The following is a 27,687-nucleotide window of genomic DNA, read 5'->3' as shown; positions in this document are numbered from 1 at the left end:
TTGGTGATCATTCAGTAGTAGTGTTTTGTCACCTATGCAAAAGCGCACACGCGCACGCACACACACACACACACACACACACACACACACACACACACACACACACACACACACACACACACACACACACACACACACACACACACACAGAGAGAGAACCTGCATGGCACGACGGCCACATATTGGTGATCATTCATAGATTAGTGTCATTGTTGAAGTGATTGTTGGTTACCTGAACAGATCACCTGCTGTCTGTAGGAGGAAGTGCCAGACCCCATGTCTACACACTCCCTCAGTGCAGATTCAGATCCAACACAGACAGACCTAATCCCCCATACAGGTTGATCTGTAGAACCAGAACTACTGTATGTGTGAACAGCAGAGCCACAGCCTAGTTGTCTACACACTACAGATGATGACTTCATGGTCCAGGGGGTCCAGGTGAAACCAACCCCTGCTCTCCATTCTCTCTGGTGTTCCACCTCCAGGCTGCCAGAACAGTGACTGGCTCCTCCCACCAACCGGACATCATCAGGCTCTGGACACACATAGACAATAGAACAGACAGCAAAAAAAAGAAATGAGCGTCACGCTGATTGTAACATAATAATCCAAACTTGAAGTGTAGTTTTGTCGTTTTACCTGAGCAGGTGAGTCCAACAGTCTCGTCAGGTGAGCAGGTGTTTCTAGTTGAGTCTGAGGTGCTACAGTCCTGGAGAGCAGACTCACTGCCTTCACACTGGAACTGTTTGGTCCACATTGGAGCCTTGCCTTCCCCATAGAGCGCCCCCTGGAGGACTGAAGGAGTCCCGCAGCCTAGCTGCCTACAGACCACCTCTGCCTCCTGCTGGTCGAAGTCACCTTCACACACTGAGACCCATGACTGGTCAGACTTCACCTCCACTCTGCCTGAACACAAAGCACGCCCATTCACCAACCTCACTGACCCTGGAGAGAGAGAGAGAGAGAGAGAGAGAGAGCGAGAGAGAGAGAGAGAGAGAGTAGTGTTTTGTCACCTATGCAAAAGCGCACACACACACGCACACACAAAATGAGTAAGCACTCACTATTACTTTCATTAAATTATATCCCTGAACAATAATAATATAAAATAGTATAAGGGTTGATTGTTTACCTGATGTTGTTGGTTTAGCACGGAGAGCTGAGGAGAAAAACAATGGTTTAGCACGGAGAGCTGAGGAGAAAAACAATGGTTTAGCATGGAGAGATGAGCAGAAAAACAATGGTTTAGCATGGAGAGATGAGGAGAAAAACAATGGTTTAGCATGGAGAGATGAGCAGAAAAACAATGGTTTAGCACGGAGAGCTGAGGACAAAAACAATGGTTTAGCATGGAGAGATGAGCAGAAAAACAATGGTTTAGCATGGAGAGATGAGGAGAAAAACAATGGTTTAGCATGGAGAGATGAGCAGAAAAACAATGGTTTAGCATGGAGAGATGAGGAGAAAAACAATGGTTTAGCATGGAGAGATGAGCAGAAAAACAATGGTTTAGCATGGAGAGATGAGGAGAAAAACAATGGTTTAGCATGGAGAGATGAGCAGAAAAACAATGGTTTAGCACGGAGAGATGAGGAGAAAAACAATGGTTTAGCATGGAGAGATAAGGAGAAAAACAATGGTTTAGCATGGAGAGCTGAGGAGAAAAACAATAGTTTAGCACAGAGAGATGAGGAGAAAAACAATAGTTTAGCATGGAGAGCTGAGGAGAAAAACAATGGTTTAGCATGGAGAGATGAGCAGAAAAACAATGGTATAGCATGGAGAGATGAGCAGAAAAACAATGGTTTAGCACGGAGAGATGAGCAGAAAAACAATGGTTTAGCATGGAGAGATGAGCAGAAAAACAATGGTTTAGCATGGAGAGATGAGCAGAAAAACAATGGTATAGCATGGAGAGATGAGGAGAAAAACAATGGTTTAGCATGGAGAGATAAGGAGAAAAACAATGGTTTAGCATGGAGAGCTGAGGAGAAAAACAATAGTTTAGCACAGAGAGATGAGGAGAAAAACAATAGTTTAGCATGGAGAGCTGAGGAGAAAAACAATGGTTTAGCATGGAGAGATGAGCAGAAAAACAATGGTATAGCATGGAGAGATGAGCAGAAAAACAATGGTATAGCATGGAGAGATGAGGAGAAAAACAATGGTTTGGCATGGAGAGATGAGCAGAAAAACAATGGTTTAGCATGGAGAGATGAGCAGAAAAACAATGGTTTGGCATGGAGAGATGAGCAGAAAAACAATGGTTTAGCATGGAGAGATGAGGAGAAAAACAATGGTTTAGCATGGAGAGATGAGGAGAAAAACAATGGTTTAGCATGGAGAGATGAGCAGAAAAACAATGGTTTAGCATGGAGAGATGAGCAGAAAAACAATGGTTTAGCATGGAGAGATGAGGATAAAAACAATGGTTTAGCACGGAGAGATGAGGAGAAAAACAATGTTTTAGCATGGAGAGATGAGCAGAAAAACAATGGTATAGCATGGAGAGATGAGGAGAAAAACAATGGACAATGTTAACCACAGTGTGGGAAAAAGTACTACAATATTTTGACTTAAGTTAAAAGTACAGTTATTCTACTTGAAAGTTACTTAAGTAAAAGTATAAAAGTAGCTCACTTACTCTAAGTATCAAAAGTAAAACACACACACACACACACACACACACACACACACACACACACACACACACACACACACACACACACACACACACACACACACACACACACAATGTGTTAATGTGGAGGTCTGTGGTCAGTTAATGTGGAGGTCTGTGGTCAGTTAATGTGGCAGTCTGTGGTCAGTTCTATATTAATGTGGAGGTCTGTGGTCAGTTAATGTGGAGGTCTGTGGTCAGTTAATGTGGCAGTCTGTGGTCAGTTCTATAATAATGTGGAGGTCTGTGGTCAGTTCTATAATAATGTGGAGGTCTGTGGTCAGTTAATGTGGCAGTCTGTGGTCAGTTCTATAATAATGTGGAGGTCTGTGGTCAGTTCTATAATGTGGCAGTCTGTGGTCAGTTCTATATTAATGTGGAGGTCTGTGGTCAGTTCTATAATAATGTGGAGGTCTGTGGTCAGTTCTATAATAATGTGGAGGTCTGTGGTCAGTTAATGTGGCAGTCTGTGGTCAGTTCTATAATAATGTGGAGGTCTGTGGTCAGTTAATGTGGCAGTCTGTGGTCAGTTCTATAATAATGTGGAGGTCTGTGGTCAGTTCTATAATAATGTGGAGGTCTGTGGTCAGTTCTATAATAATGAGGTCTGTGGTCAGTTCTATAATAATGTGGAGGTCTGTGGTCAGTTCTATAATAATGAGGTCTGTGGTCAGTTCTATAATAATGTGGAGGTCTGTGGTCAGTTCTATAATAATGTGGAGGTCTGTGGTCAGTTCTATAATAATGAGGTCTGTGGTCAGTTCTATAATAATGTGGAGGTCTGTGGTCAGTTCTATAATAATGTGGAGGTCTGTGGTCAGTTCTATAATAATGAGGTCTGTGGTCAGTTCTATAATAATGTGGAGGTCTGTGGTCAGTTCTATAATAATGTGGAGGTGTAGCAGATCTACAAGCTCAAAGCGATTGATGCCTTTTGCGTTTTTCAACCAGTGGTCCTTGAGGTGGTTCCAGGTGGTCCCCCCCAGCTAAATGATGTTGGTATAACCAAATGGACCCATAGATCTTTAACTCTTGAGAGCATACAATTAAACCAAATGGACCCGCACGGGTCCATTTGGTTTCATTTTACACTCTCCTAAGGGTACCAACATCAATACAGCATGGAAATTGGCCAGAAATGAGATGATGTAATATGATGTATGATGATAAGAGCGCCCCTCACTTCACACGGGTGTGGTTTTTGTACTTCCGTCATGTTTCCACGCGTGGTTTTTCTCTGCAGCTTCAGGGTGTTCTTACTCACAGGAAGTCACAAACAAACAAGAGGCGCTCAACGCTCCTCTGGCTGACCACAAGAGAGTGAGGGGACGGGAAACACCAATGATGAGGAAACAAGTGTGTGTGTGTGTGTGTGTGTGTGTGTGTGTGTGTGTGTGTGTGTGTGTGTGTGTGTGTGTGTGTGTGTGTGTGTGTGTGTGTGTGTGTGTGTGTATATGCATGCGTGCTTGAGTGAGTTTGTGAGTATTTGCGTCTGTGCGTGCGTGCGTGCGCATGCGTGCTTGCATGAGTGAGTGAGTGAGTATTTGCGTCTTCTCTCAACCACAGACTTGCCCCTCGTCCGTTTCCACTACTATTCCGTGACACGTATGATGTATCAGTTAAGTGGTTAATCACACTTTATTTATTCAAATGTAAAGAAGTACAACATAATGGATAAAACAATCCAACCTCTCTAGCAGGTTGTCTTTATAATGGATAAAACAATCCAACCTCCTAGCAGGGGGATGGCAGGTTGTCTTTATAATGGATAAAACAATCCAACCTCCTAGCAGGGGGATGGCAGGTTGTCTTTATAATAGATAAAACAATCCAACCTCTCTAGCAGGGGGATGGCAGGTTGTCTTTATAATAGATAAAACAATCCAACCTCTCTAGCAGGGGGATGGCAGGTTGTCATACCCTGAAGAAGGCAACTTGTTGCCGAAACGTTCACACTGTATGTAATGCTTTGGCAATATATGAATGCTTGTCATAAAGCATATTAGAATTGAATTGAATTGAATTGAATTGAATTGAATTGAATTGAATTGAATTGAATTGAATTGAATTGAATTGAATTGAATTGAATTGAATTGAATTGAATTGAATTGAATTGAATTGAGAGAAAGAGAAAGGGAGATAGAGAGAGAGGGAGTTAGAGAGAGATAGAGAGAGAGAGAGAGAGAGAGAGAGACAGACAGACAGACAGACAGACAGACAGACAGACAGACAGACAGACAGACAGACAGACAGACAGACAGACAGACAGACAGACAGACAGACAGACAGACAGACAGACAGAGAGAGAGAGAGAGACAGAGAGAGAGAAGATATACAGAAAAGATCTATTAAATTCTGGAGCCATATTAAAAAGAGTGACCCTGCCTGTTACCATTATAAAACCCTTGCCTGCCAAGAGTTGAACATCCAAAGGAGCCCCCTCAGTCAGCTGGTTCTGAAACTAGCTGACCTCTCACCTTCTGACATCACAAACCCCAGCCAGCCTCAGTGCAGCTACACTATCACTCAGAAGATTAGACCTAACCAAATTATAACTAAAGATAAATAAAAGATAAAAGATAAATACATCACATATTGGAACGAACTCACACAATCACAACACAAACTAGAAACATATTTGGCTCTAAACAGACAGTATACTGTGGCAGACTACCTAACCACAGTAACTGATAAAAACCTGAGAAAGACTTTGACAATGTACAGACTGAGTGATCATAGTCTGGCTATAGAGAAGGGCAGACACAGACAGACCTGGCTGCCCAGAGAGGAGAGGCTGTGCTGTCACTGTGATGACAGAGCTATAGAGACAGAGTTACACTTCTTAACACAATGTAAAAACTAGTTTCTTCCCAAAATTTGAAACAAATTTCCCAGAATTCCGAAGTATGACAGAAAGGGAAAAATTACCACTCATTCTGGGAGAACAGAAAGAATGTGCAGTTTTGGCTGCAAAATATGTCAATTCCTGTCACAAGAAAAGGGATAACCAGTAGGACACACATACAGTATGCCATGTTTTATTTTCTGCACCACCTGCTTTATTTTATTTTATTTAAGAAAAAATGTCATGTCATTGATATTATGTTGTTATAGTGTTGTTTGTCATATCTGTGATTGTGCTTTGGCAACACTTGTAAAATGTCATGCCAATAAAGCCTGTTGAATTGAATTGAATTGAATTGAATTGAATTGAATTGAATTGAATTGAATTGAATTGAATTGAATTGAATTGAATTGAATTGAAAGAGAGAGAGAGAGAGAGAGAGAGACCCTTTGCAGTGGGACAGTCCCTCATTTCCAAGATATTGTGACTGACAGGCATCAGTGTTCAAATTGAGACCCTGTCCCACATTGTGACTGACAGGCATCAGTGTTCAAATTGAGACCCTGTCCCATATTGTGACTGACAGGCATCAGTGTTCAAACTGAGACCCTGTCCCACATTGTGACTGACAGGCATCAGTGTTCAAACTGAGACCCTGTCCCACATTGTGACTGACAGGCATCAGTGTTCAAACTGAGACCCTGTCCCACATTGTGACTGACAGGCATCAGTGTTCAAACTGAGACCCTGTCCCACATTGTGACTGACAGGCATCAGTGTTCAAACTGAGACCCTGTCCCACATTGTGACTGACAGGCATCAGTGTTCAAACTGAGACCCTGTCCCACATTGTGACTGACAGGCATCAGTGTTCAAACTGAGACCCTGTCTGTCCCACATTGTGACTGACAGGCATCAGTGTTCAAACTGAGACCCTGTCCCACATTGTGACTGACAGGCATCAGTGTTCAAACTGAGACCCTGTCTGTCCCACATTGTGACTGACAGGCATCAGTGTTCAAACTGAGACCCTGTCCCACATTGTGACTGACAGGCATCAGTGTTCAAACTGAGACCCTGTCTGTCCCACATTGTGACTGACAGGCATCAGTGTTCAAACTGAGACCCTGTCCCACATTGTGACTGACAGGCATCAGTGTTCAAATGCCCTAATAGTTACTAGTGAGTCTCCTAATAGTTGAATCTCTGTTGTAAATCTCTCTCATTGTCTCTTTAACAGCAAGATGTGTTTTTAAGCCTGTTAAAACAACAGCACGCACGCACGCACGCACGCACGCACGCACGCACGCACATATACACACATACACACATACACACACACACACTCGATACTGTACATTTGGATCATCATGACAGTATCTGCATATTGTTTTAGGCCTATACAAGTTATTATTTTCTGTTGTACTATTATTTTTCAGTTTTTGCTGCATTTGATGCTTTGGCAATACTGTAATTATTACATTCATGACAATATAGCTATTTGAATTGAAATTGAAATTGAAATTGAAATTGAAATTGAAATTGAAATTGAAGAGAGAGAGAGAGAGAGAGAGAGAGAGAGAGAGAGAGAGAGAGAGAGAGAGAGAGAGAGAGAGAGAGAGAGAGAGAGAGAGAGAGAGACAGAGAGAGAGAGAGAGAGAGAGAGAGAGAGAGCCCTATACCCTCAGGCTCTGATGCGACTGCATATACCTAGGCCAGTGAGTCCGGTAATCACAATTTACTTGAGTAAATAATTAATTGCATTTTATAGCACTTTTCAAAATGCTCAAAGCGCTTTACAACGGTTCATTCATTCATACATTGGGAGGTGAAGCGGCGAACAGTCGACGCCAGCGTCCTCACTTCCCACATTCACACACCGACGGTGGCGAGCTCACAGCCTCACACCGACCGACTCATTGGAGGCAACGTAGGGTTCAGTGTCTTGCCCAAGGACACTTCCACATGCGGACAGGAGGAGGAGGAGCCGGGACTCGAACCGCCGACCCACAGATCGACCCACAGATCGACCCCAGCATCCTCACTTCCCACATTCACACACCAACGGTGGCGAGCTCACAGCCTCACACCGACCGACTCATTGGAGGCAGTGTAGAGTTCAGTGTCTCATTGGAGGCAACGTAGGGTTCAGTGTGTTGCCCAAGGACACTTCCACATGCGGACAGGAGGAGGAGGAGCCGGGACTCGAACCGCCGACCCAGGGATCATTGGACGACCTGCTCTACCTCCTGAGCCACAGCCACCCAGAAATGGCATCAAAATATATACTTTAAGTACAAAGTACTCATTATGCAGAATGTCCTGTTTCATAATAAGTACACATAAGTAGGCTAAGTAAAAGAAACACTCCAGCAAAGTAAAAGTACCTCAGAATTGTACTTACACTAAGTACTTAAGTACTTGTAATGGGTACCTAAGTAAATGTAATACTTTCCACCTCTGGTTGAGAGCAGCGCTTAGGCGGAGAGAGGAGAGTCTCTCCTGTTGAAAAAGGGTAATTTTCTTTATAGTCACTGTTCTTGATTACACTGTAGGGTTTAATATTTTCCCGGATTTGGCTCATTTTAATTCCCGGGAATTTGCGGACCTTTTCCCGGGCTCCCGCGGGAATTCCCGTCAGAAAAAAAAGAAAAAAAGTGCCCACCAAAATGCATTTATATGTATAGATACTTCATATGTTCAATAGAATAGTGATATTTTTTGGTTTAAAACGTTTTATTTGAACGAAATATGAACATATAGCCTACAATAAAAGTATTACATTAAAATATTAATAATGTATTAGGCCTACTACGCTATTCAGAAAAAGGGACACAGGAGTTTGCACTAATGTGACTAAGCACGGGGGAAAAAATAAACGACCTCACGTCTTTCACATAGATACCTTAGCTATGGTCTTTCACCCTTTGAGCATGCAGTGGGTCCCCTTCTCCGCTGCAGAGAATGTGAATGTGATCATCCCGCTTTGTACTTTATGAAAAGTCCGATTGGGTGTTAAATTAGCCAGCACGTCCAGTGCACAGCACACTGATTATTAGAGAGAGAGGGAGGGAGAGAGAGAGAGAGGGAGAGGGAGAGGGAGAGAGAGAGAGAGAGAGAGAGAGACGCTGCGTGCTGGTGGTTATTATAAAACAAATTGTAGCCTACTCATCTTTGTTTGTGTTCCGTTTCACGTTATTGCTGCACACATGCAGGCAAAAGCAAAAAGTGACAATGTCCATCACAGGGAAAGGAAACTCCTCGCTCCGTCCGTAAAACACACAATTCTCACAGAGTGACTGATTAGGCTAATGATTGACAGGTGCAGCAGCTTTGGGAGCGTGCCTGAAGATGTCTGACTGTCAGACATTCATATTTTGCTAAAGTGTATATAAACTCTGTAGGCCCTATCTGATTAATTGCGGGAGGATGCAGGATTTGCGGGGTCCCACTGATTTCATCTTGACCGGCCGTGCCTGCCCGTCCGCAGGTAGGCTATTTAAATACCGCCCGCGCCGCCAACATTTACGTTGGGTCCCGCTGGCTCCAGTTCCCATTGCAGCCCTCGAGTGTAATCCATAATTCCATATAAATATCATCAAACATGTTTGAAAATGATGGGAGGGTTCAGATTGGACATTTGATCACTCATAGATAAGGGGAAAGAACGCGCACTGTGTGAAAACCCCTTTAGTGTAATTTCCCTACAAGAAAAAAAAGAACTCCGGGACGACGGGTCCCGAAGAAATTTCCGGGCGGGAAATTGCGTGCCCTATGCCCGGGAGACCCGAAATCCCGGGATCCCGGCATTAAACCCTATTACACTGTATATACATGTATATATGTATGTACCTTACGTTATAGTATTCTGCATAGTCAGTGTGCCATGTCTCAGAACTGCACTCTGCACAGCCTTATACTGTCACACAGACATTAAACCCATGCAGGGTGGGAACCCCTTTTGGTGTTTTAATGTTGCATTATGTTATACTTTAGCAATTAGCTATTGAAAAATAGCAGATCTACAAGCTCATAGCGGCGTTTTTTTTAAACGAGAAAATGTGGTGCAAATCTTTGAATATTATATTCTTTTCACAGTGAACGTTTTTTTAACTCAAATTTATATTAGCTTCTGGTGGGGTCCCTCCCTGGAACAACATATTCTCAGATGGGGGTCCGCAGCCAAATGGAGATAATCCTGGGGGTCCTTGACATGAAATAGTTTTGAGAACTACTGACACATACTGTAGAAACATAGGGTTTTCAGAATTTAGGAGACATTTGTAGAATCTGTTTTCTCTGCAGTCCAAAAAGCAGGTAGACCAGTATGCATGTTTTATCACTGCCTTACTGTCACACAGACACTAAAACACACTCCCTGCTCACCACACTGCTTTATATGGTCAAACAGACACTAAAACACACTCCCTGCTCACCACGCTGCCTTATATGGTCAAACAGACACTAAAACACACTCCCTGCTCACCACACTGCCTTATATGGTCACACAGACATTAAAACCAAGTGCCAACTAACTGTACCTGAGCTCCACAGCAGGTAGACCAGAATCCATGTTGTGTCCATATCTGTGTGTAGGACAGTAGCTGCAGGATGGCGGTGGTGCTGCTGCTATCCAGACTGTACTCTCTCTCAACTGAACAAGCCTCTCCGTCTCACAGCTCTTTATTGAGGACAGGATGTGTCATAATACGACTGTGTGGTTTGGTACAGGCAGGGAGACGGCAGGTATGAAACTAACAAAAGACGCACAGCGCTCTGAAAAGCTGACCACGAGACTGAGTGGACAGGAAGTACCGATGCTTCTGCCTTGAGACTGAGGGGACAGGAAGCACCGATGCTGCTGCATTTCTGTTGAAACCCCCCTAAGAAAATGTTTAAAGATAATTATATTTGAGAAATATAAAACATTATTATGAACCTTTTATAACTCATTATCGACACCAGGTGATGAAACCAAATGTCTTCCTGAATTGTTTTGCATGTTGTATCGACGTGTTGTTATTGTTTATTTAGTTATTACTTGTGTTATTATGTTTCTGTAAAGTGTGTTAATTATCTATGTATAGGCCTATGCTAACAATGTATATAAAATACATTAAGTGAATTTCTCTCCTCCACACATGGAGCTTAACATCTTCAAACTATTGGATTCTCTGGACTCTGCATAACCCAGTGCACGCACACACACACACACACACACACACACACACACACACACACACACACACACACACACACACACACACACACACACACACACACACACACACACACACACACACACACACACACACACACACTTAACATCTTTATTTGCATTCACATTTTACAATAAATTCTTGAACACAAACAATAGTGGATGCGAAAAAACTCTACTACAAGTGGTTCAGGATACAGATCACGGGTACAGAAAGCATCGCCTTCTCCATATATGGTGACTGCCAATTATTGCAGACACTGATATGAACAGAATTTTGCCGATGCCTGATCAGCTCTTGGCTTATTGGGCATGCCTGCAATATGCAGGCCCCTCACGACTGATTTATGGACATTACCGAGGCTTCCAAATATGAACACAAGTAGTTTACATTTGTAGCCAAGCTGTATAATAGCATCCTTAAGACGCTGGTACTTAAGCACCTTGGTAAAGAATGCCTCTTCCAGACTGTGGTCAAATGTACATGCCACTTCCAAAATGGTCACTTCTCTACTGTCCTAATCAACGACAACAATATCTGGTGTATTAGCTGTGACATCTGAGAAGGCATCATTTTCATTATTGTGCATGAACATGGCAGTTGAAACACGTGAGTGCTTATACATTTTGGCAGATGACTTATGTCCTTAGCTAATAGGTCAACAATTCTGTCGTGCCTAGCAATGTACATTCCCTTATATACATAGCAGCCATTAAGAATATTGTGTGGTCATGGTGCAGACAATGAGGAGGAAACGTGTTAGGGTACCACAGAGAGAGATTGAGTCTGGTTGGAAGGACCTGTAATCTGGCACACACACACACACACACACACACACACACACACACACACACACACACACACACACACACACACACACACACACACACACACACACACACACACACACACACACACACACACACACACACACACACACACACACACGTGCGCCAGTGATCATCCTCCTCTGTGTTGGGCTGCTCTGGGCTGGTCTATAGATTACAGTGTGATATTAGTCTAAGACTGCTCACCTCTGGTCAATAGATTACAGTGTATAGTGATATTACAGTTGAGGAATATAGGAATAAGATTATAGAGTCACCAGGAGAAAACAGCAGTACTAATCAGGCCAGATCTCACCACGTCGTACCACAAAATCATTCATGACACAAACTCAATATTTCACAAATTCACAACCAAGCCTACAACAATGTCATCTTTCTCATCTGTAGCTAATTCAGAGCTAACTTTGTGCTGATGCATATTCCTCAGGACAGCGACACCATTCCCCCACAAATCCGACCCAAACAAATTATTAATCGACATAAACAAAAATACAAAAACGATTGGATCAAAACAAAAAAAACAAAACAAAGTAAACTTAATTGCTATCTTTCCCTAAATAGACATTCCACTGTGGCAGAATATTTGAGCACGGTGAGAAAAACCATAACAATGAACTAGATATGTTAATAGTTAACCCATTTTGGTGTTAGCATTATGTTATGCTTTAGCTATTGAAAAATAGTAGATCTACAAGCTCGTAGCGAGCTTGTAGTGGTCTGCTATTTTTGAAAAATCGAAGAACGACTGACATAGAAACATAGCTTTTTCAGAAAACTGTCAGGATGTAGAAGACATTTTTAGAATCTGATCTCGGGTCAAAATGGGTTTGATTAATCGCTGTTAAGAAATTAATTTACCTTAACAGTTAGTTAATAATGAATCGTAAATTCTGCAGTTCCGTCATTGGGTGGTTTTCTGTGACTGTAATGCTGTCTGCGCACACACGGCCGAGGAACCCATAAAAAACATTAAAAAAATATACAATATATTACATATATAAAAACATGTTAAAACAACATGAACAACAAGTCACCCATGACAACATGAGCATTTTTAAACAAAACGTGAGATGCCAGAGGGGTTTAATAAAAAAAAAGATTAGCAATATTAGCCCTCTGTTCTAATATTATGACATGAGGCATTTTTAATAGAAACTTAAGTGATAAATTGCTAACCCCGTCCCCATCCCACTTGTTCCACACAGGCGATAATTCTGTCCCTCAAATGAAACGTTTGGACCTGGTCACCCTAAGAGGGGGAGAGAGAGAGAGACAGAGGGGGAGAGAGAGAGAGAGAGAGAGAGAGAGAGAGAGAGAGAGAGAGAGAGAGAGAGACAGCGAGAGAGAGAGAGAGAGAGAGAGAGAGAGAGAGAGAGAGAGACAGAGACAGAGAGACAGCGAGAGAGAGAGAGACAGAGACAGAGACAGAGACAGAGACAGAGAGACAGAGACAGAGACAGAGACAGACAGAGAGACAGAGAGACAGAGACAGAGAGACAGAGACAGACAGAGACAGAGAGAGACAGAGACAAAGGGCCGTGGGAAGGTATTTACAGTAGGAGGTGCCGAATGTTTAGGAGGGGGTGCGCACGTGTAAGCGTGCGCCGCAAAATGCGCGTGCCCACACCTCATGCACGCACATTTGTGCATTTTCACACGGAAAAATGGCTTTTACTTTCCCTCTCTCCACACGCAAGTTATATGAACAAACATTTTGATCAATATTTTATTTCATTGAGACACTTCAGCTCAGATTGACCATAGACCATTTATTGCAAAGCTATTGCATGTTAGTATGGCGGTGTGGCTCTGCTCATGTGATATCAGATGATCTGTGTACCGAGACACGGGTCTGATCAACGATCCCCCAGAGCAGAACCAAAGATACAATAATCCATGAACAACAATACACAGTAATAACACATCAACACATGATTCAACACAATGAAACACATCAACACATGATGGATGGATCTACACAATCGCAAACAATACAATACTATCCCATAACCCCTGGACTAAGAATTACAGGGAGGCAGAATGAATTACTAGGGGGAATGAATGAGGGGAACTATAATAACCATCTGCCTTCCGTGCCGCAATGAATTAATGCTACGCTTGATTTTTGTCACGGACATATAAAATAAATGGTCAATAAATTTACCAGAAACCCAAATAGCTAGCCCTAAATGTATACGAATGGACTGATAATGTGCCATAGTGACTATGCCTGTGTGCTACACATTTTAAAGGGGGGCTAATTCAAGAAGAACAGAAGGGCCCAACAGTCTCATTGTGGGCATGACATCTATTTAGCCCTTGCCTTTTCATCTTATTATAAATGTGTAGGCTATAATTATGAAAAAATCTAACAATAATAAAAACATTATTTATGATTAACATACTGATGATTGCACCTGACTTGATAAGGCAAAATGGTTGAAATTCTTCCATGTACACAAATACATATGGCTGAGATTTCAGTTTTTTATTTCTTGTTCTCAGTTCTCTATTTGCTGGCAAGTTCTAGTCAAATGATTTGTGGTTTGTCCGCAAACGTCTTTGATAAGAGAGCTCTATCCAGTTCCATGTATGGTACACAAATACATATGGCTGAGATTTCAGTTCTTTATTTCTTGTTCTCAGTTCTCTGTTTGCTGGAAAGTTCTAGTCAAATGATTTGTGGTTTGCCACCAAGTTCCCTTTATTCACTATCACTGCATATAGTTGTACAATATGTCTTTTGTGTCATGCCGTCTGTTCCCAAACTCATTTAACTGATGTCTTGTCTCATTAGTAGTAGCTTAATAAACAGGTCAATCCTGTGCTAATTCACTCTATTTGTTAGTTTCAAGAATAGTAGTGGTTTCCATTAAGGTGAACAAGTATTCAATGTTGATGAGAAAGTCTTAGAACATGCGCACCGGTAGGTGGTGTGATGTAAGGAATTATGCCAGTGGAACAATGAAAGAGCAACAATGAAAGGCAGCTATTAGCAAACATTACTTCTAGCTGTCTGTCTTGTCTTGCATCCTCACCTGACATTAATGAGCATGTCATCCCGACACTTCACCAGTCACCAAAATAATTCAAACTAATTATTTAAATATTTTGATATATTGTAGACATTATAAGTTATAACCAACATAAAACAATGTCACAGACATGGACAAGTCTTGCCAGTCTTGTACGGACATGTTGATGACCCCTGGAACAAACAGACACATGCAATTAACCAGAATTAGGCGTCGATACTGTGATACATACAGCATATTTATTAGGCATAGTAACAGAAATCTGTTTTGAACATATACATACAATTATTTTTTAAATTATTATTATCTTCCCCTCCTGTCTGATGGGGGGGGCTGTGCCTGGGGGGAGGAGGTGCTCCAGCCCCTCCAGCACCCCTACTTCCCTCAGCCATGCAGAGACAGAGAGAGACAGAGAGAGACAGAGACAGAGAGAGACAGAGACAGAGACAGAGACAGAGACAGAGACAGAGAGACAGAGACAGACAGAGACAGAGAGACAGAGACAGAGACAGCGGCAGACAGAGACAGAGAGAGAGACAGAGACAGCGACAGACAGAGACAGCGACAGACAGAGACAGAGACAGCGACAGAGAGAGAGAGACAGAGACAGACAGAGACAGAGACAGCGACAGAGACAAAGACAGACAGAGACAGAGACAGACAGAGACAGAGAGAGAGACAGAGACAGTGACAGACAGAGACAGCGACAGACAGAGACAGAGACAGCGACAGAGAGAGAGAGACAGAGACAGACAGAGACAGAGACAGCGACAGAGACAGACAGAGACAGAGACAGACAGAGAGAGCGAGAGAGAGAGAGAGAGAGAGAGAGAGAGAGAGAGAGCCTGTGGCTAGGAGTGGGCCCTCTTAATGCGACTGAGTGAGTCCGGTAATCTGCAATTTACTAAAAGTATAAAAGTAATATGGCATCAAAATATACTTAAAGTACCAAACATAAAAGTACTCATTGTGCAGAATATCCTGTTTCACAGGGTTGGGATTCGTTAGGATTTTAACGGTTCTGGATCCTAACCGGATCCCTCTTAACGGTTCCGGATCCCTCTTAACGGTTCCGGTTCCTTACCGGATCCCTCTTAACGGTTCCAGATCCTTACCGGATCCCTCTTAACGGTTCCAGATCCTTACCGGATCCCTCTTAACGGTTCCAGATCCTTACCGGATCCCTCTTAACGGTTAACGGTTCCGGATCCTTACCGGATCCCTAATATTATTTTTTTAATAACCCTGACATACATTATGCTATTATAACTAACCTAACCAAGTACATAATAAACACAAACTCAATTATTGTAATTGCACTTTACAATTATGAGGTGGCACTATTATTTAAACTTCACCACCAGCTAGCCACCACAACAATATCATTGTTGCAATTTGTACTGTATATTGCAATTTGTACTGTATATTAAATATACAGTACACATTGCAATAATTATATTGTTGTGGTGACAAATGTTGTGTCTTTAATGTTCAGATTAATTTAATATGAAGGACTCTAGTTACCCTAATGGAAACAAGCCATAGTGCTTTCTTGGGTTTTAAAATCCTCTTAGCAGACCTTGTATTGAACTGTAGGCTACGTTCCTGTGCTTTTTTTCTGTAAACTGTTTATAAAGTATCAATATCAATCTATGGAGGTATGTATGCACCTAAAGGCTGGGCTCTCAACAGTCACGCGATTAATTTAGAGCCAAATCAAAAGTAGTTGAGTTGCTTATAAGTTGTAAAAAATAAGTGCAGACAAATTGATTTTTATTTAATTCATGACTCTAAATAAGTGCAGCCAAATGTATTTTTATTTAATTCATGACTCTATAGTTAACGTGATTCAGACAGAAAGACGAGTCATTGGCGTTCTAAATCTATACACCATTAACAACAGTTGTACAATAAGCCTAATGAAAAGCTCTGTAGACGTTTAGTAGTTTTTATTTTCTAACGTTACTATAGCCTGGGGAAAGTGAACCAGTCTTGCATCATCCTCGTCCCCCGCCGGATGTGGTGGAGCTGCACGGCTTGCTGTATGGCGTGCCAATTTTAGTTTTACACCTCTGCTGCTTAGCGGATGGTGTGGTGTTGTAGAGGAGGTCTCCCCGGACATGTGCATATGTCACACTAGTCGATACATAGCAGGGATTTTTGTCCAGCGTCCACTTTAGTTCACTTTAGTCTGGAAATGGGATTTTTTTACCTCTGACCTCGCTGTATGGCGTGCCAATTTTTGTTTTACACCTCTGCTGCTTAGCGGACGGTGTGGTGTTGTAGAGGAGGTCTCCCTGGACATGTGCATATGTCACACTAGTCGATACATAGCAGGGATTTTTGTCCAGCGTCCACTTTAGTTCACTTTAGTCTAGAAATGGGATATTTTTTTACCTCTGACCTCGCTGAATGGCGTGCCAATTTTTGTTTTACACCTCTGCTGCTTAGCGCAGAGGTTCTCAACCCGTGGGTCGCGACCCCTCGGGGGGTCGCCAAATTATTTTGGGGGGTCCCCAAATAATTCTTTTTTTTTTTTTTGCAACTGAATGGCTGGAAAATGGAAATGAAGAGTTTACATATAGTACACATAGTACATGCATACAACCGTCCCTATGATTATATCTGGTTTCAGTATTTATTTATGGTGTATTGTCTCTATTATTAAGGTTATTGTAGCAGTCAATTTATATTGGGGGTTGGGAGGGGGCGGGGCGGGGGTCCAGAGACATTGCCAAAGCATTTCTGGGGGTCCCCGGCCAAAAAGGTTGAGAACCCCTGGCTTAGCGGACAGTGTGGTGTTGTAGAGGAGGTCTCCCCGGACATGTGCATATGTCACACTAGTCGATACATAGCAGGGATTTTTGTCCAGTGTCCACTTTAATCTGGAAATGGGATGGTTTTTGACCTTTCACCTCGCTGTATGGTGTGCCAATTAAATTTGTACACCTCTGCTGCTTAGCGGACAGTGTGGTGTTGTAGAGGAGGTCTCCCCGGACATGTGCGTATGTCACACTAGTCGATACATAGCAGGGATTTTTGTCCAGTGTCCACTTTAGTTCACTTTAGTCTGGAAATGGGATATTTTTGACCTTTCACCTCGCTGTATGGTGTGCCAATTTAATTTTTACACCTCTGCTGCTTAGCGGACAGTGTGGTGTTGTAGAGGAGGTCTCCCCGGACGCGTGCGTATGTCACACTAGTCGAAACATAGCAGGGATTTGTGTCCAGCGTCCACTTTAGTCCACTGTAGTCTGGAAATGGGAAGTTTGACGTTTTTTGACCTGTGACCTGCCAATTTTTGTTTTACACCTCTGCTGCTTAGCGGACAGTGTGGTGTTGTAGAGGAGGTCTCCCCGGACGCGTGCATATGTCACACTAGTCGAAACATAGCAGGGATTTTTGTCCAGTGTCCACTTTAGTCCACTGTAGTCTGGAAATGGGAAGTTTTTTGAAGTTTTTTGACCTGTGACCTGGTGCCAATTTTTGTTTTACACCTCTGCTGCTTAGCGGACAGTGTGGTGTTGTAGAGGAGGTCTCCCCGGACGCGTGCATATGTCACACTAGTCGAAACATAGCAGGGATTTTTGTCCAGTGTCCACTTTAGTCCACTGTAGTCTGGAAATGGGAAGTTTTTTGATTTTTTTTTTACATCTGACCTGGTGCCAATTTTTGTTTTACACCTCTGCTGCTTAGCGGACAGTGTGGTGTTGTAGAGGAGGTCTCCCCGGACGCGTGCGTATGTCACACTAGTCGAAACATAGCAGGGATTTTTGTCCAGTGTCCACTTTAGTCCACTGTAGTCTGGAAATGGGAAGTTTTTTTACATCTGACCTGGTGCCAATTTTTGTTTTACACCTCTGCTGCTTAGCGGACAGTGTAGTGTTGTAGAGGAGGTCTCCCCGGACGCGTGCGTATGTCACACTAGTCGAAACATAGCAGGGATTTTTGTCCAGTGTCCACTTTAGTCCACTGTAGTCTGGAAATGGGAAGTTTTTTTACATCTGACCTGGTGCCAATTTTTGTTTTACACCTCTGCTGCTTAGCGGACAGTGTAGTGTTGTAGAGGAGGTCTCCCCGGACGCGTGCATATGTCACACTAGTCGAAACATAGCAGGGATTTTGTCCAGCATCCACTTTATTAAGTCCATGCACTCCAGTGAATGGACTTGGGCACTCCAGTGCATGGACTTGGGCATTTATCCATTTAGATAACTTTTTTACGTTATTTCATTACTTATTTTTACACAGAAACATAATGTGTGTCTTCACAATAACTGTAATGTAATAATAATACTAATAATGTAATGTAATAATTATTTAATTAATGACGCTTTTATTCTGAAAGCAACAGGATGTCTTAAATTTGCTAGCTCTCAAACAGGAAGTTCTAGATTTGCTAAAAAGACGGAGCCAAATCTAAGCTAGCAAATATAAGACTTCCGGGGGACGATCTCTTCAAAATAAGAGTACCCTCTAGAGTATTGAAAAAAAGATTAATTTGCACATTAAAACGATTAATTAAGCATTTAAACGATGCTATAAGACACACATTATGTTTCTGTGTAAAAATAAGTAATAAGTAATGTTTCTGTGTAAAGATAAGTAATTAAAAAGTTATCTAAATGGATAAATGCTATTCACTGGAGAGCATGGACTTTATACAGTGGACGCTGGACAAAAATCCCTGCTATGTTTCGACTAGTGTGACAGATGCACGCGTCCGGGGAGACCTCCTCTACAACACCACACTGTCCGCTAAGCAGCAGAGGTGTAAAACAAAAATTGGCACCAGGTCACAGGTCAAAAAATGTCAAAAAACTTCCCATTTCCAGACTACAGTGGACTAAAGTGGACGCTGGACAAAAATCCCTGCTATGTTTCGACTAGTGTGACATACGCACGCGTCCGGGGAGACCTCCTCTACAACACCACACTGTCCGCTAAGCAGCAGAGGTGTAAAACATAAATTGGCACCAGGTCACAGGTAAAAAAACGTCAAACTTCCCATTTCCAGACTACAGTGGCCTAAAGTGGACGCTGGACAAAAATCCCTGCTATGTTTCGACATACGCACGCGTCCGGGGAGACCTCCTCTACAACACCACACTGTCCGCTAAGCAGCAGAGGTGTAAAACAAAAATTGGCACAGGTATAGGCCAGGTGCTCTACCCTGGGCTGTGTTAGTCATGGGTTGCAGCCATCAGGACCTGCAAAGCTGCAGGGGAATATCATTTCTACAACATATGGTTAAACTATTGGCATTTGTGATGCCCACTATGGTCAGAACTCAGAAGTGCTTTTGGAGATGCGTTCAAGCACGCCTGTGCAACCAAGTATGAGTTCCAGTTAAGTTCTTGTTACAGACGCCTTTAGATATGAGGTCATGCCTTCATCACAGAAAGAGCTTCCATGAGAGAAATCTTGCACCATAACACAGGGGTTCTCAACCCGTGGGTCGCGACCCCTCGGGGGGTCGCCAAATTATTTTAGGGGGTCCCCAAATTATTTTCAAATAGCAGACCTACAAGCTCGTAGCGCGCCACTCGGTGGCGCGCTATGAGCTTGTAGATCTGCTATTTTTCAATAGCTAAATTATAACAATGCTTAAAACACCAAAAGGGGTTCCCGCCCAAAATGGTTTAAGGTTATTGTAGCAGTCAATTTATATTGGGGGTCGGGAGGGGGCGGGGCGGGGGTCCCGAGACATTGCCAAAGCATTTCCGGGGGTCCCGTTGAGAACCCCTGCCATAACACACTGTTTAATTAATTTAACAGCTCTTTTCGGTGGACTTTACTGTGTTTGAGGACAGACGCAGGGAGGTTGAAATGTTTTTAGAACCCTGAAATTGTTTAAAGATTATGGTAACTGGCTCAAGGAAACAAATGTCCTGCATTATGTGATGTAGCCTATGTGTCTTCTTTTTTCCTTCACTGAATTACCTCTCTTCATTGTCCTAAACTAAACTAAGCAGAAATTCCATAAAGATCATCAAGTCATAACTATGACATTGAAGGAGGGAAGAATGGCTTTCTCTAATTAACTACTAAAAGAGAAAGGTTATCAGTAATTAAATACGGAAATATAAAAGTTATCAGGCTATTGGAAAAACACAAGTTGCACAGAATGTAGAACTCATGGAAGAGATAAGGAGAAAGAAATATGACAAAGCAGACTCCTTCAGTGATATAAGGAGATGTACAACTTTGGCATAGAAAAAACATTGTCCTCATGGGGCCTCATTCATTTAGAGCATTATCAAATTATATACATTGTTGTTGTTTGCAGTTTGCACAATACAAATACAAACTGCACGTACCTATATGTAATCCCTTGGAGAGTGATGATGCATCTGTCGACTTGTCAACCTGTCTTCATAAATTTGGTCCTCACTAATGCTCATTATAATATGACACCATTTTTGTCTACTCTGTGTCTCAGAGTAGACAAAAAGTGGGTAGGCGGGCATGGGTTTGGTCATTTCAAACAACAATGGCTTTTATTATAGCATGGTACCTTTCCAGGAATAGAAAGCTTGCAGTTTCTATTAGCTTGGTTTCCCCATCGATGATGTCACTGGTAGGTGGGTTTCTGAAATGGTAGGCCAATCGGAGGCAATGTACACGTTTGTTTTCTCATGCCAATAAAGCTCCTTTGGATTGGAAAAGACGCCTACCTAGCACTTCCGCCTTACTAGTGCGATACAGTTTGCTCCAATGAACTGCACCGGCCAATGAGAAGGTTTCTATTATATCTATGCTCCTCTAAGACACTTTCTTGTCCTCGTGGTTTTCTGGGAACTAACTTAACCTCGCGTCACCAGCCTTTCCACCTTGGAGTAAAGCCTGGTATTCGTTCTAAACTCGTCTGTGTGATCCGGTTTAGAAACAAGCTTTAACTCTGATGAATGAATCCCCCATACATTAATTAGGATCTGACATTGGACGTGTTCATATTCCTGAATCCTGACACCATCATGCCAGTATGAGATACCTGGATCAGTGGTTCTCAAAGTGGGGTCTGGGGTTAGGAACCAAATGGGTCTGTAACTCCGAGAGTGTACATATGGAACCAAATGGACACCGACGGCTAAATTTGGTTCCATTTGTACACTCTCAAAGTTAGATTAACATTGATTTCACAATATAAATTGGGGTCCCAGAGATATAAATGCCATTAAGTGGGGGTCCGTAGCCTAATGCATGTCAAACTGGCGATAAATCACTGCTAGTCGTCGTCAAAATCATCTCTTATGGGGGTCCTTGGCATAAATATACAAATGCGGGTCCGTGGGCTAAAACATGTGGATTTGGGGGTCCTTGACTTGAAAAAGTTTGAGAACCACTGACCTGGAAAAATGCATGGCCTGCTGACCGGCCACGCCAAAGTAAAAGTCAGTGGTGTGCTTCATCTCATCCGTGTGGCCCGTCTCCCCTATCCAGTGACCGATCGGGTGGCAGTACACTCCATCCACGACGTTTCTCTGGTCATACATACAACATCTGTCATGATGCGGGCCGTTGCCTGGTGGTAACAACGAGACAGAGGAGATAACAGGACAACATATTAACTAGTGGTGGGAAAAGTACTCAATACAGCAATGTAGGAAAAACTAGGTAAAATGAGCATTGCGCCCATTACAGACATGCACAGAGCAAGTTCAGTCAGGAAACTCAGTGCAGTTGCCAGCGGCCGTTCATTGGTCCGCCTCAGCATCACGTTCTCATTCACATAATTTACTTCATCCAATCACACAATCATTCCATCTTCATACTGGCTATTTAAACTGGAAGTTTGCACTGCTCATCCTGCTTGCTTGCTGCACACGGATACTGCTGCGCTGCTGTCTGCTTAAACTTTTGCTGCTCACCCTCCTCCACCTCAGCTGCCACCTGTCGTTTTGGACCCGCTGTTTAGGCTCATTTTATATTCGATAAATATATATTCCATCCATTCATGAGTTGTCCTGACTGAAAGTTCCGTAATCAAAATGTACGCACAAAAGTAATGGCATCAGGCACCCGCTGGCCTAGTGGTCCAGGCGCATGCCACATATATAGGCTCTGGCCTGACAGCGTGTTGCTTGTTCGAGTCCCGTTCATGACGACCTTTGCTGCATGTCTCTCCCCTTCTCTCTCTCCCTCTTTCCTGTCATTCTTCACTTGATACTATCAATAAAGGCAGAAACGCAAAAAATAAATAAAAAGAAAAGTACCAAAAAAAAGGTGGAAAGGATTAATTATGCAGAATGTCCTGTTTCACAAGTTTTCAAATGTATGAAAATCTTTTGAAAATAGATCTACAAGTTCACAATGTGTCACATTGCATTTGTTAGCTTAGATTGGCAATTTATTTATTTATTTTTACATACCGTATATATTTAGGGGCTTTTTCTTGCTTTATTAGATATTATACATTAGTCTGACACGAAACGAGGAGAGACAGGTGACACGCAGCAAAGGTCTGGCAGATTGGCTATTTTTAAATGGCCAAAATGTATAAATGTATGAAGTGGTACTGCAGTGTGTTTTGTATAAATAATCAAAATCTACACAAATCTATCTAAGTAACTAGTAACGAAAGTTTTCAAATAATTGTAGTGAAGTGAAGACTTGTTAGTCATAGAATAGCTAAGGTTAAAACACATATCAGGTTATCTTTTATCAAAATAAAGGGATAATTTGTAAGAGGATGCCACATATGACATATCCTTCTATGGCACTATTAGAGAATTGCTTCATGCATTCTTTAAACAAGCAAGTATCCATTGATTCCATGAATTATCACATGTCAGTCAAATCTGGACAAGGGACCCCATCCCCCACTCCCGCCACCCCACGACGACCCCCACGCACCACCCACCCTCCCCCCACGGCAACCCGCGGCTACTACAGACATCAACAATGGCCCTCCGCTCCCCTACTTCACCACGGAGGAAATAAGCACCATAGTCAGAGCCAACGGACTACATATCTTTCACCTGAACGTCAACAGCCTTGGACCCAAAATGGCTGAAATCAGGCATATGTTTCAATGCGGTAAGGCGAACATCATTAGCTTCTCTGAAACTAAACTCGATGAGTCAACCAAAGACCCAGAAGTTGAAATAGAGAACTATTCTTTGATCAGAAACGACAGAAACAGGCTTGGTGGTGGTGTGTGTATGTATATTCACAAAGACACTGAATATGTTACTCGTACTGACTTACAGCATGATGAAATTGAAACTGTGTGGGTTGAATTAATTTTCAAAAAGGCTAAATCGGTATTAGTGGGCACCGTCTACAGACCGCCTGACCAACATGGGTTCTATGATATACTTGAGGGGTGCTTAGCTGAGGAGGAATGTGTAGAGAAAATCCTGATTGGCGACTACAATACAGACATGCAACGTAAGGAAGCACCTGTGTTTAAGTCATTCAATAAGTTCTGTGATCTACATAGTGTCAGTCAGCTAATTACCCAACCCACTAGAGTGTGTGATTCTACTCAAACTGTCATTGATCTCATTCTGTCCTCGGACAAATCCAGAATCTCCAAGAAAGGGGTTATTGTATGTGGGCTTAGTGATCATTTTATGATATTCTGTACCCGCAAAATACAAAAACTTAAGACCGGCTGCCACAAAACAGTCATATCAAGGGACCTCAAAACCTACTCTAGTGAGGTCTTTAACCAAGTATTGGAGAGTCTGGATTGGTCCGATGAGCTTAAAAGCACACTTGTCGAAGAAGCTTGGCTTGGCTTCAAAACCAAATATACATCAGTACTGAACAACATGGCTCCTTTGAGAACCACCAGGGGCAAAACCCGCTCGGAACCATGGATGAATTCGGACATACTGGCTGCAATGAAAGCCAGAGACAAAAAATGCTCTGAATTTCTAAAATGCAAGTCAAAGCTAGCCAAGCGCTTCGACAGTGTTCGCCAAGCTCGTTTGAACAACCTAAATACCCAACGAATCAAGCTAAGAAACAGTGTAACTGCCATGACCAAATCAGCTAAAAGTAACTTCATCAATGATAAAGCACAGGAAAACAAAAACAATCCTCATGAGCTCTGGAAGCTACTAAACAATCAACTAGGCTATGGTCAGAAACTAAAAACCAGGTTTTCAAACATAAACATCAAATCCGACAACACTCTCATCACTGACAACCTTGATGTGGCCAACTACTTGAATATCTTCTTTACAAACATAGCAACAACTCTTGTTAACAAACTGCCCTCCCACTCTGGGCTCTTTGGTGTAGAGCACATTACAACCTTCTACAGAAACCTAGGTGTTTGTAAAGACGATTTTAAACTAGTTATGGTAACAACTGATGAGGTAATTAAGAAACTGAGTGCCCTCCAACCCCACAAGGCCACAGGCCATGACAACATTCCCTCCAAATTTCTCAGAGACTCAGCCATCTCTATAGCTCCAATCATCACCCACATAGTAAACCTCTCCATCAAACAGGGACAGGTCCCCCAAGATTTCAAACTGGCCAAAGTAACCCCCTTGCACAAGAAAGGGAGTAAATTAGACCCTGGCAACTACCGCCCTATTTCTATTCTTAGTTCCATCTAGAAAGTGATGGAAAAAATAGTCTATGAACAGGTTGAAAAGTATCTTGCCACTAATAAATTATTGTACGAGTTCCAATCTGGCTTCAGAACATCCCACTGCACTGACACATGCCTTCTCTATTTGAGCGACCACATCAAACAAGAGGTGGACGCTGGCAAATACTGCGGCATGGTCATGCTGGACCTCCAAAAGGCTTTTGACACCGTGAACCACTCCATACTGGTTAACAAGCTAAAAGCAATTGGTTTCGATAGCACATCAGTGAGCTGGATGCAATCCTACCTGGAGGGGAGAGAACAGATGGTGGAAGTGAACGGAACACTGTCCCCCCCCCCTCCCAGTGAGCTGTGGCGTTCCACAAGGAAGCATACTAGGGCCTCTACTGTTCCTAATATATGTAAACGACATGACTTCAGCTTGTGACTGCAACTTGTTCCTGTTCGCAGATGACTCAGCACTGCTGGTCTCGGACAGGGACAAACTGCAGGTTGAAAATGCCCTCAGCTCTGAACTCGGTAGAATCTGCACCTGGCTCGCTGATAACAAACTATCTTTACACCTGGGAAAAACTGAATCCATTCTCTTTGGCTCTAATAGTAATCTCAGCAAGGCAAATGGCTTCTTGGTTAAAGTGGGTGACAATGTTATCACACGTAAAGATGAAATTACCTACCTAGGTTCCATCCTGGAGGCTAATCTTTCCGGTGATAAAATGGCCGCCAACGTAATCAAAAAGGTCAACCATAGAACAAGATTCCTTTACAGGATCTCCTCACTGGTCAACAAAAACACCTTGAAGACCTTAACAGGAGCCCTTGTACAGGGTTTCTTTGACTATGCATGCACCTCCTGGTACCACAGCACCTCAAAGGCCCTTAAAACCAGGCTCCAGACTTCCCAAAACAAACTGGTCAGGCTCCTACTTGACCTAGCCCCCCGAACCCACCTCACCCCTACCCACTTCGACAGGCTGGAATGGCTTATGGTCGACGACAGAGTACAGCATCTTGCAATGGGTCTGGTCCACAAGATTCGATACACCACCAAGATACCCATGTACCTGTCTAGATACTTCCTTAATGTTAACGAAGTCCACACCCACAACACCAGAGGGAGTGCAACGAACCATGTACAACCCAGATTCGACACAAACAAGGGACTAAATTATTTTCGCTCCTATGCCACCAAAATGTGGAACGCCCTACCAACTGTCATTAAGACATGTGAATCCCTTGACTCTTTCAAAACCGCTCTCAAAGGGCACCTACGGACGGCTGCAATTCGAAACTGGCCCCTGTAAAATCGGAATCCCTCAAACACGAACGCAAGGACAACACAAGAGACGGTCGCGGCCACACAGCCAACTCAAGGTATGGCCACTGAGCCGAATTGGGGACCCAACGCAAGGACAACACAAGAGACGGTCACGGCCACACAGCCAACTCAAGGTACGGCCACGGAGCCGACTTGGGGACCCAACGCAGCTCCTCCAAGGAAAACAAACAAATTAACGGAGCTGAACGTGAATCCCCCCCACCGCCCACCCCTTTTTTTCCCCTCACTGTATATGTTTCTTTTCCCTTTTTACCTCCTTTATGATGAATTCCTGTTCTGTATATAGAAGTGTCTATTTGTACGTCTCTAAATGTTTTGATGATTTGAACATGGTGGACCCTATTGGAAACAAGTGTAATGCTTAATTGGGTCGTCCACTCACAGTTAACAGCCTTTGTATTGAGTTTGTGCTTGAAATGTACTGTAATTCTGCAAACTGTTAATAAATTCTTCAATCAATCAATCAATGAAGCAATGTATAGCTATGCAATTTGAGGTGTGTCTTTACCGCCACCAAGAGGTTAGAATGAAGCATTACAATAGCAGAATCGTGAGATGTTTGTTGGTATTCGGGAATATCTAAAAAGATACCAAAGTATTCTATACTGTAGTGTACAGGACGCCTCACAGGAGGCATGCGGGCATACAGGCGAAAACATGACTGTGATGCACGACAATAAGAAGTCTAGAAGACTATAATTTCTACCTTCCCAGACGTAACTGCCCCTCACTCTTTTGATTAACTTAAACCACAGACTGTCTGTGCAGGGCTCTGCCAGCTGCACGTCGCCGATCCAGAGACAGGGCTCGTGCTTTGACAAAACCACCTGCGTCGCTTTCATTTGGATCGCTCCGTTTGGTTCCCATTTACCCATTTCAGGACGAGAACCCAGAACAAACACCTCGAGACTGTCCGAACAATCAGGAGTGAGAATGACACCGAATCTGAATAGCATTTTGCCGAAATACGTTACTTAAGTTAGGTCCCCGGCTGACGCTGTGTTGTTTAATAGCCTAACTACTACACGGGTCGACCTACCCAGGCTATGTTGTCTGAAATGTCATGGGTCGTGGGCTCGTGGAGTCTGTTTTGACAGAATACAGTGGCCGAGGTAGGACTTTTTCCACCACCAGAGCGCAGCGCA

General features: G+C 42.9%; 1 protein-coding gene across 1 annotated transcript; it reads right to left on the bottom strand.

Moving 5' to 3' along the window:
* Positions 1-421: 421 nt before the first annotated feature.
* On the bottom strand, positions 422-27,552 carry LOC306920624 (laforin-like; the record flags this gene model as incomplete). Its single annotated transcript, XM_079497434.1, has 5 exons — positions 27,249-27,552; positions 21,981-22,155; positions 3,867-3,942; positions 1,136-1,162; positions 422-538 (listed from the first exon to the last, which is right to left on the bottom strand). Exons 1-5 carry the CDS (start codon positions 27,496-27,498, stop codon positions 422-424), a joined length of 645 nt encoding a protein of 214 aa, XP_079353560.1. The 5' UTR covers positions 27,499-27,552.
* Between the last annotated feature and the right edge of the window lie 135 nt (positions 27,553-27,687).

Source organism: Electrona antarctica (genome assembly GCF_951216825.1).
Source record: "Electrona antarctica genome assembly, chromosome: 3".
Classification (NCBI taxonomy): Eukaryota; Metazoa; Chordata; class Actinopteri; order Myctophiformes; family Myctophidae; genus Electrona; species Electrona antarctica.
This window is presented reverse-complemented; position numbering and strand designations above follow the sequence as displayed.